Source organism: Rhinopithecus bieti, unplaced genomic scaffold (genome assembly GCF_001698545.2).
Source record: "Rhinopithecus bieti isolate Rb0 unplaced genomic scaffold, ASM169854v2 scaffold_54056, whole genome shotgun sequence".
Taxonomy (NCBI): Eukaryota; Metazoa; Chordata; class Mammalia; order Primates; family Cercopithecidae; genus Rhinopithecus; species Rhinopithecus bieti.
In genome coordinates, this window is record NW_016821158.1 from 312,850 (window position 1) to 322,847 (window position 9,998).

General features: G+C 43.5%; 1 protein-coding gene across 2 annotated transcripts in view; it reads left to right on the forward strand.

The window, feature by feature from the left end:
* ZZEF1 (zinc finger ZZ-type and EF-hand domain containing 1) overlaps positions 1-9,998 on the forward strand; it is a 147,380-nt gene that overhangs the window by 43,499 nt on the left and 93,883 nt on the right. For both annotated transcript variants that reach the window (XM_017860195.1, XM_017860196.1), the window contains exons 10-11: positions 4,619-4,710; positions 5,348-5,496. In XM_017860195.1, coding sequence (XP_017715684.1) covers positions 4,619-4,710; positions 5,348-5,496 — 241 coding nt within the window. The remainder of the gene's footprint in view (positions 1-4,618; positions 4,711-5,347; positions 5,497-9,998) is intronic.

The following is a 9,998-nucleotide window of genomic DNA, read 5'->3' on the forward strand; positions in this document are numbered from 1 at the left end:
GTTTGTGAGTCTCTTTCTCATCCGTCTTGTTGGCCGCCTCGTTATTGTCCTCTGTGTCCCTTTTTCCCTCACTGGACTGATTTGAATCTTGCTGATTCGCTAGAGGAAGTGGAATGTTCCAGCAATGATCAGACATTGAAAGGGACTAGCCTTGCTGCTTTGTGTCTGGTTCTCCTCGGCTTTCCTCTCAGCAGTGCGTCCTCCTATATTCTCAGTGGTTGCCTCTTCTCTGTCCTGTTTCCCGTATTCATTCTCAGCACTCATGGAGTCCAGACCCTGGGAGACCATGCTTTTCCCAGCTGCACCTCCTCTCTTCAATGCTCCTCTTCAGCAGTAGATGCTTAAACCAGATTGTTTCTCTACTGTCTTCCCTGAGCAGCTCAGCCTCTGCAGAAACGTTTTCTTTATTGCATCCATCTCCAGCCATACTGAAGGCCATGACTGGCTGTGAGGCTCCTGCCATCCAAAGTGGGTGGGGCTGGGAGGAGGTGGTGTTAACTTCTTGTCCCTGTCCCTTCCCCTCACCCAAGAAAGCCAAGACTACCCTGCCAAAGGCCCTCTGCATTTTTCCTTCACTTGCTGAAGATTTGGAATTTTTGTTCCTGGAGCATGTGAGGATGTGCATTTTTTCTTTCTTTCTTTCTTTCTTTCTTTCTTTCTTTCCTTTCTTTCTTTCTTTCTTTCTTTCTTTCTTTCTTTCTTTCTTTCTTTCTTTTCTTTTCTTTTCTTTTCTTTCTTTTCTTTCTTTTCTTTCTTTTCTTTCTTTTCTTTCTTTTCTTTCTTTTCTCTTCCTTATTTGTTTTTTTGAGACGGGGTCTTGCTGTATCGCCCAGGCTGGAGTGCAGTGGCGCGATCTCAGCTCACGGCATTCTCCACCTCCCGGGTTCACGCCATTCTCCTGCCTCAGCCTCCTGAGTAGCTGGGACTACAGGCGCCCACCACTGAGCCTGGCTAATTTTTTTATTTTTAGTAGAGACGGGGTTTCACTGTGTTAGCCAGGATGGTCTCCATCTCCTGACCTCGTGAGCCACGGCGCCTGGCTGAATGTGGATTTTTAACACTGTTCATGGGCATTTCTCCTGGTGGTAGATTTTGCAGCTCTTGTGCCTGGTCTGATTTGAATATTTTGTTATTATCCCTGTGTCTTTTACCTACCCAGTTCTCCTTCCTGCTTTTTCCCCTCCTTAGATTGAGTGGGTTTTAAAAATCTAGCTGTAGTTTGTGGATTTGCTTTTTGCCATGTGCCTGAGAAGCACAAGGGTGGGATGTGAATGGGTGTGGGGAGCACTGGGTTCCTCCTGCTTCCTCCCTTCAGCCATCACTATCTGCTGCTTGTAACTCAGGTTTGGTGTTGGTCTGTCTTGCTGCACTGCAAAAAGTAACCCTTAAGAGACAGACAAGAGGAAAGTACTCATGGCCAGAGCTGTTGGGTTTGGGGGTGATTTTTTCTTCCCCTTGTTGGAGTAAAAGCTCTTCTCATGGGTACACGTCTGGTTCTCCAACTGTGGGGAAGTACCTTTTTTGGACAAGTGCCACTGCAGGGCCCACAGAATGCCCAGAGAACTCAAATGCTGATACTTCAGGGGGCTAACGTTCCTGGCAGTCACCACTGTCACTGGATCTGGTATTTTAAAGGAATACTGGGTGCTACTGATAGGAACAGAAGTGGTAGATTTATTAAATCCTTTAAATCTAATTAGTTATTTTTTTTTTTCCCTGTCATCTAAAAAGAATAAATTTGCCAAGTGGAGGGCAGGGTGTCAAAACTTGTAGATTTAAAATACCACAGTTCAGCTGGGTGCAGTGGCTCACACCTGTAATCCCAGCACTTAGGGAGGCCAAGGCAGGCGGATCACCTGAGGTCAGGAGTTCGAGAACAGTCTGGCCAACGTGGTGAAACCCCATCTCTACTGACAATAGAAAAATTAGCCAGGCATGGTGGCAGGCACTTGTCCCAGCTACTTGGGAGGCTAAGGCAGGAGAATTGCTTGAACCCGGCAGGCAGAGGTTGCAGTGAGCTGAGATTGCACCATTGCACTCCCACCTGGGTGACGAGCGAAACTCTGTCTCAAAAAAAAAAAAAAAAAAAAATCACAGTCAAACCTGTGAGCTAGGCTGGGCACAGTGACTCATGCCTGTAACCCCCACACTTTGGGAGGCAGAGGTGGAAGGATTGCCTGAGGCCAACAGTTTGAGACCAGCCTAGGCAACATAGTGAGACCCAGTCACTACAAAAAATAAAAAAAAAATGCTGGGCATGGTGGTGTGTGCCTGTGGACCTACTTAGGCTGAGGCAGGAGGATTGTTTGAGCCCAGGAGTTTAAGGCCACAGTGAACTATGATCGCACCACTGCACTCCAGCCTGGGCAGCAGACCGAGACCCTGTGTCTAAAAAACAAAAGTGAAAAATGAAAACAAACAAGTGAGCTGGTTTCTTACCAAGAAAAGGAAGCACAGAAGTTTTATTTATTTTTTTAAGGTTTTGTTTTTGTTTTGCCTTTCTGAAAAAATGTAAATGCATATTTGGTGGCAGTGTTATTTTAAAGGAGTCTGTCTGATTCTATTGACTTAAATTATTGCTTCTGCTACTACATTGAGACTAATTAAAATTGCTGATTTATCATTTAACTTTTAGACAGTACTTTAGCCTTTACACAGATTTATTTTAAATAGAGATACCCAGACCTCTGGGAAAAGGTGACAGTTCAATAATTGGGATAGTTTTCAGTATTACTGTTAGTAGAGTTGTGTGAATTTTGGCAATATGGATTCTTAAAATTGCCTATAGAATTGCTCTTTCATAGAATTAGATCGTATAGCTCCTGTATAAATTAGAAAAGATTCCTTTGGATTTAATTTTCTTAGTTTTGGTGACACATTTTGCACATTGTCTTTATAAATTTTTGTTTTCTTGAACTCAATGTAATGAAATAGGAAACATGAAATTGGTTTTAGTGTTTTCATTTTGATAGGCAGAATTGTTGAGAACAATTCAGAGTCCCAGAAAAAAAAGCTTATTTAATGCTGAGTTATATCACTTACAGAAGTTTGAAAGAGAAAGGCAACCTTGGGTCTAGCAGAAGATTTTTTCGTGAGTTGTTAAAGGATAATTACCAACAATCAGAAAAGGAAAATAGTGACTGTCATACAAATACAAGTGAACACATGGCATACTTTTAATGTATTTAATTTATTTATTCATTCATTCATTTGAGACAGGATCTCACTCTGCTGCCCAGACTGGAGTGTAGTGTTGTGATAATAGCTGACTGCAACCTCCACCTCTCAGGCTCAAGTGATCCTCCCACCCTGGCCTCCCAAGTAGCTAGGATTGCAGGTGTGCACCACCACCATGCCTGACTGAATGTTTTTTTTTTTTTTTTTTTTTGAGATGGAGTCTCACTCTGTCACCTAGGCTAGCTGGAGTGCAATGGTGCGATCTCGGCTTACTGCAACCTCCGCCTCCTAGGTTCAGGCGATTCTCCTGTTTCATCCTCCTGAGTAGCTGGGATTATAAGTGTGTGCCACCATGCCCAGCAAATTTTGTGGTTTTAGTAGAGATGGGGTTTTCACCATGTTGGCCAGGCTGGTCTCGAACTCCTGACCTCAAGTGAACTGCCTGCCTCAGACTCCCAAAGTGCTGGGATTATAGGTGTGAGCCACCACAACCGCCTTGATTTTTTTGTTTTTGTGTGTGTGTGTGTTTTTTTTGGTAGAAATGGGGTCTCACCATGCTGCCCAGGCTGGTTTTGAACTCCCAGGCTCAAGTGATCCACTGGCCTCAGCCTCCTAAAGTACTGGGATTACAGGCATGAGCTACTGCGCCTGGCCCAGACTTTTTATTTAGCTCAATTAATGAGGGAACCAGTAAGATGTTACAAACAGTTGTAAGGAGAATTCATAAAATACATGTAGACTAATAGGAATGCTAAAATCCATTTATAAATAGATAGAATATTGATCAGTATCCATAAGGAATAATCAGCAACATTTCCACAGAACCCAGTGTTTAGTTCTGTGGACAGGAATCCCGTGCATCACTACCAGTATTCTACAACTTACCGAACTGTAAAATAGCTTAGAGACCATAAAAGGCAGAGATGACCCAAAGAGCGGGTTGGCTAGGACACCCAGTGATTCTTTTTTTTCCCCCCCATTTCAAAGCCTTTTGTAAACTTTCCTGACAAAGTGTTATAGAAGCTAACTAATCCCTTTCTCAGCCTCTTAGCCAGTAGGCTTCATCAGCCCAGCCAGTCATCAACCATGGTTGTAGGTGTGGCTCAGGAAGACGATTGTGCAGTCTTTTGTTGCTTTGGCTTAAATGTTTTATAAACATTGATTTTCTTATTGTTACCTCAGAGCAGGGCTACCTGTGAGGTGGAGGAAATTGTGCCCTGAGAAAGTCGTACCCGGTCAGTTCTCTGCTTGCCTAGGGGCTTATCATTGGGGTTGCCTCTGTCCAAAGAGGAAATTTTTTCTCTAATTTTCATGAAGATATCAGACCAGTTACCCCTCCCCCCCTCCACCGCCTCAAAGGATATGGTTTGTTTTTGTTAATCTTAGTTCTTAGGGCTGTAAAAATGGGTTAGTTCCCTAACTTGAGTTTTCCTTTTTTCAGGTTTTCTTACAGAGACTGGAAAAACCAGAGCCAGCACTATTTTTTCTACCGGAACTGAATCTGCCTTCCAAGTTACACAGATAAGAATTATGGTAATTCGCGTGCTACCTTCTTTAAGCAATGTTACTACTTTTGTTTTATTTTTAATTTTTGTGGGTACATAGTGGGTATATATATTTGTGGGGTACATGAGATGTTTTGATTTAGGCTTACGACGTGAAATAATCATACAGAGAATGAGGATGAGCTATCCATCGCCTCACGCATTTAGTCTTTGTGTTATAAACAATCCAGTTATACTGTTTTAGTTATTTTTCCATGTACAATTAGGTTATTATTGAATATTACCTTTTATTACATTTCAGAAGTCCACGTCGTTGGTGTTTTGCTTTTTTTTTTTTTTAAGTCAGACCTATGGCTGACCATGTCATTGGTTTTTCATTGAACATTTAACGATTACTTACTCTGTGTCAGGTCTGTAGCAGAGGGCAGGGACACAAAGATGGATAGATTGTCAAGTCTTTGAAATGGTGAGAATATAAGGATTGAGAAAGTTAAGGAACATTTCTTGGGAAACAGCTTTCGTATTTTTTCAGGGCTTAATATATTTGAAATTTTGTTCATTGGTCTCGTTTTGCTTTAACCTACTTGAATTTAACCATGCTGGAAACAAAGCGGCCACAGGACTTTTGCCTCTTTAATAGACTTCACCCTAATCTCTGTTTCCAGGTTCGACGCGGTGGCATTGGTGCCCAGTGTGGGTTGGTATTTGCTTATAACTCATCTTCTGATAAGTTTTGTGCAGAAGAACACTTCAAAAGATTTGAAAAATATGACAAATGGAAGCTTCAGGAGCTCAGGCAATTTGTAAAAAGCAGGTAAGAAGGTAAAAAAATTGTGTGGAACAAAGATCTACAGAACAAAAGTCTAATAAGAATGTATTCATGCTCACTGGTGAACTATGCTTTCTTGTCTTTATAGAAAAAGTGCCAGTAATCCATCTCAGTGTCCTTAAGCATTCATTGCTTTCTAGCAGCATATCTGAAGATGTGTATGTTAATTTGTTCATAGCCTGTTACTCAGTCCCGTTTGTGACCAGGGGCACACATCTTCACAATGGCTGGGTAATGATCCATCTGTACCTGATTTGTGGACAGCCTGTGATCTGCAGCCATTCCCCAACCCCCCTTCTCCCATTCCTGCTTCTCACAGAAATGTTTATTAAGTACCTACTCTGTGCCAGACCTGATGCTAGGTGCTAAAGATACTGTAATGAGGAAGTTGGCATAGTTCTTGCTTTGTATAGCTTACTGTTTAGCTCAGAAGACAGGTAAGAAAACTTGCAGTATCAACAGTGTTATGAATGTTCTTGTTCTGTAGGGGAGAAAAGGCACTGTGGAGACACAGGGCAGAGCGGTTCTCCTGATCAGAGACATCTTTCTAGAGCAAGTGTTGTTATGCTGTTTATGAAGGATGAGTTGGAGTTGATCGGCCACTGGAAGGAGAATGTCCTAAGCAGAGAGGGCAGCTTCATGGGCCCAGAGGTGAAGCATGGCACATTGAAGGAACGGGCAGGTCCCACGTTGCTGAGGGATAGTTGGAGGGAGGGTGGTGAGAGATGCAGCTGGAGAGCTGGGAAGGGGCAGGGCATTCAGGGCTTTGTCTCTGTTTCTATAGCCTGAAAGCATTGTGTGAGGGGGCATGTCAGGGGAATGTGTTGAGGCATTTCCAGAAAAGCGAGGGGCTCAACTGCATGTTGTAGAAGCACTGCTCAGGATCGTGTTGTGTGTAGTGAGGACTGGAAGAGCAAGTCTGGAGGCAGCTGGGCTGGGAGGAGGTTGTCACTTATTACCTGGGAAGCCAGAGATGTGGGTGACCCCTGCTAGAGCAGTGGAGAGATGTGGACCGAGAGACCACTTAGAAGGGAGAAGTGACAGGACCTGGTGATTGACTGAACGTAGAGCAGGAGAGGGAAAAAAACTTCGTCAGCAGTGAATCCTGGCTTTTGGCTTGAGCAGGTGGGGAAATTGGTAGTGCCTTTCTTACCCTGGGGAAAAACAGGTCTGTGGGGAAGGTGATGAGCTCAGATTTTGTTCTGTTGAATTTGAAGTTCTGAGAAACCTTTGAGGTATTCGGTAGCCAATTGGATAAACAGGTCAGGAGCCCGGAAGAGGAGTTTGTGCTGAAGGTACAGATATGAGAGGCATTTAAACAATAACTTAAAATGTAGAAATAGGCCAAGTGCGGTGGCTTATGCATGTAATGCCAGCATTTTGGTAGGCCAAGGTAGGTGGATTTTGAGCCCAGGGGATTGAGACCAGCCTGGGCAACACAGTGAGACCACGTCTCTAAAAAAAACATAAAAATTAGCTGGGCATGGTATCGCATGCCTGTAGTCCCAGTTACTTGTAAGGCTGAGGCGGGAGGATCCCTTGAGCCCTGGAGGTTGAGGCTGCAGTGAACTATCTTCACGCCACTGCACTCCTGCCTGGGTGACAGTGAGATCCTGCCTTAAAAATAGATAGATAGATAGATAGATAGATAGATAGATAGATAGATAGATAGATAGATAGAAGAAATGGAAGAGATCATTCTGCAAGAGTGTGTGAACTGAGAAGAAAAGAGAACTTAGGTCAACAAGAGACACACCAGGCTTTAAGGGGCAACAAGGAAAACTCAGCCAGACAAGCAGCAGGAAAGCCAGGGCCTCATGAAGGAAAGCTGTGTCCTCATGAAGCCAAGGGAAAATAATGTTTGAGGGAATGGGCGGTGGTGTCAGATGTTACCCAGAAGTCAGAAGATAAAGTCTAAAAGTGGATCTGTTGGATGTAGCCACTCGTGCCCCCTTGGAGAAGGTTACCTCCCTTGTTGCTATTAGTAAGCTAAAACAAGAAAACAACAACAACAACAAAACTCAAGGAGCTGAAACCCTGAACTTGCTTACATTATTTCATGGATAATGGATTGCTGGTGTTAATAGAAGTCTTTAAATACCGTCCATTGCAGTGCCACTTGAGCTTCAGTGTGCATACACATCAGCCAGGGAATTTGTGAAAATGCACATTCTGAGTTAGGGGCTCTGGCTGGGGTCTGAGACTTAGATTTCTAACAGTCTCTCAGGGGATTCTGATGCTACCTGTCCCTGGACCATACTTGAAATCGTAAGAATCTAGAATGAGTCGCTCTTCTTGCTGCAATTCCTTTAGCAGCATTCCTGACAAAGGCTCGATCAACCTGTCTACAATGCTGTTGATGGAAAACTCACCACGTATTACGCACTTCAGGAACCAGAAGCTGTTCAGTTGAAATCCACATTTGTAATGTCTCTTCCATGGCCTTCATTTCAGCCCTCTAATGGATTTGAACAAATGTCCTTCACTCCTGAAATCTCCCTTCCATTACATGTGGGTGCCTTTGTAAACACTGCTTTTCTTTTTAAATAATAGCTAGAGATGACACTGGGTTTTAAGCAGCCATGTCCTACTCTTGGAACAAAGTAAAATAGGTCATTTCCCCTAAACCTGCTGTTAAACAAGGTCTACTATGTGCCAGGCTTGATGCTAGGTGCTAAAGATACTGTAATGAGGAAATTTGCATAGTTCTTACACAGGATGATTTTTTTTAACCTAAATACAGGCCTATTCGCCTCTCTCTCAATGATTTTGGCTCCTGATTCCAGCCTGAATGACTCTTAAATCCTGATTTTGTTGGCCTACATATTCACCAGTCCCTCTCCAGTATGGAAATCAAAATGTTAATGTGCATGCATTTTCTTTTTGCCTTTTTTTTGGTCATATCCCCTTGGTTAGGCGTTGGTCAATCAGCATGCTCCAGGGTCAGCAGTTGGTGCTGTGCATACGTAAGAGGACTGGTATTCAACTCTCTTCCATCTTGCCTACTGTGTAGTGCAGTGTAGGGAACAAGACTGCTTCTCTCTGTTCTCTGACACCCTGTCAGCTTTCTGCATCTCGAAGATTTCCTTGACAACTTGCAAAGAGTAGATTAAAAAATCTTCAAGCTTATGATAATGATGAAACTCATTAATATGGTTTTGGGTTAAGAGAATACCATTTCCCATTAGGGTTAACTGTATCATGAAAGGTTTATGCCAAGAAAGACTTACGTTAAGAAGGGACATTTTGCCGGGCACGGTGGCTCACGCCTGTAATCCTAGCACTTTGGAAGGCCGAGGCGGGTGGATCATTTGAGGTCAGGACTTGAGGTCAGAAACCAGCCTGGCCAAGATGGTGAAACCCCATCTCTACTAAAAATACAAAAAAATTAGCTGGGTGTGGTGGCAGGCGCCTGTAATCCCAGCTACTTGGGAAGCTGAGGCAAGAGAATCTTTTGAACCTGGGAGGTGGAGGCTGCAGTGAGCCAAGATTGTGCCACTGCACTCCAGCCTGGGTGACAGAGCGAGACTCCATCTCAAAAAGAAAAAAAAAAAGAAGGGACATTTTTTCTCTCTGTTACAGAACTTACTCTGGATTGTCTTCTTGCCATAATTCCCTCTTTTTGGTAGTTTTACCCATATAGAATACTGATGTGTCACCAGCTTGGTGGCTATATCACAGACTGAATAGTGGAAAGTTTTAGGAATGTTACTTGAAAAAAACTGTTCTTTTTCTCCTTCTTCTTTATTTATATATTTATTATTATTTTTTTTTTTTTGGAAGCGGAGTTTCGCTCTTGTTATCCAGGCTGGAGTGCTGTGGCACAATCTTGGCTCACTGCAGCCTCCGCCTCCTGGGTTCAAGTGATTCCCCTACTTCAGCCTCCCGAGTGGCTGGGATTACAGGCGTGCGCCACCACGCCTGGCTAATTTTGTATTTTTAGTAGAGATGGGGTTTCTTCATGTTGGTCAGGCTGGTCTCGAATTCCTGACTTCAGGTGATCTGCCTGCCTAGGCCTCCCAAAGTACTGGGATTACAGGTGTGAGCCACCGTGCCCGGCCTTATTCGTGTATTTTTTTGAGATGGAGACTTGCTCTGTCACCCAGGCTGGAGTGCAATGGCATGATCTCAGCCCACTGAAACCTCCGCCTCCCGGGTTCAAGTGATTCCCCTGCCTCAGCCTCCCGAGTAGCTGAGATTACAGGTGTGTACCACCATGCCTAGCTGATTTTTTGTGTTTTTAGTAGAGACGAGGTTCACCGTGTTTACCAGACTGGTCTCAAACTCCTGACCTCAAGTGATCCACTTGCCTCACCTTCCTAAAGTGCTTACAGGTGTGAGCCATTGTGCCCGGCACTTCTTAGTTATTTAATTCCTGAAAAAGGAATAGCATTTAAGCATTCAGCTTTTAAAAAGAAGTGGCATATAGTTGTATCTCTTCAGCCTTAAGGCTAGAATGTTTTTCTGAAAGGACTTCTTAAGAAACA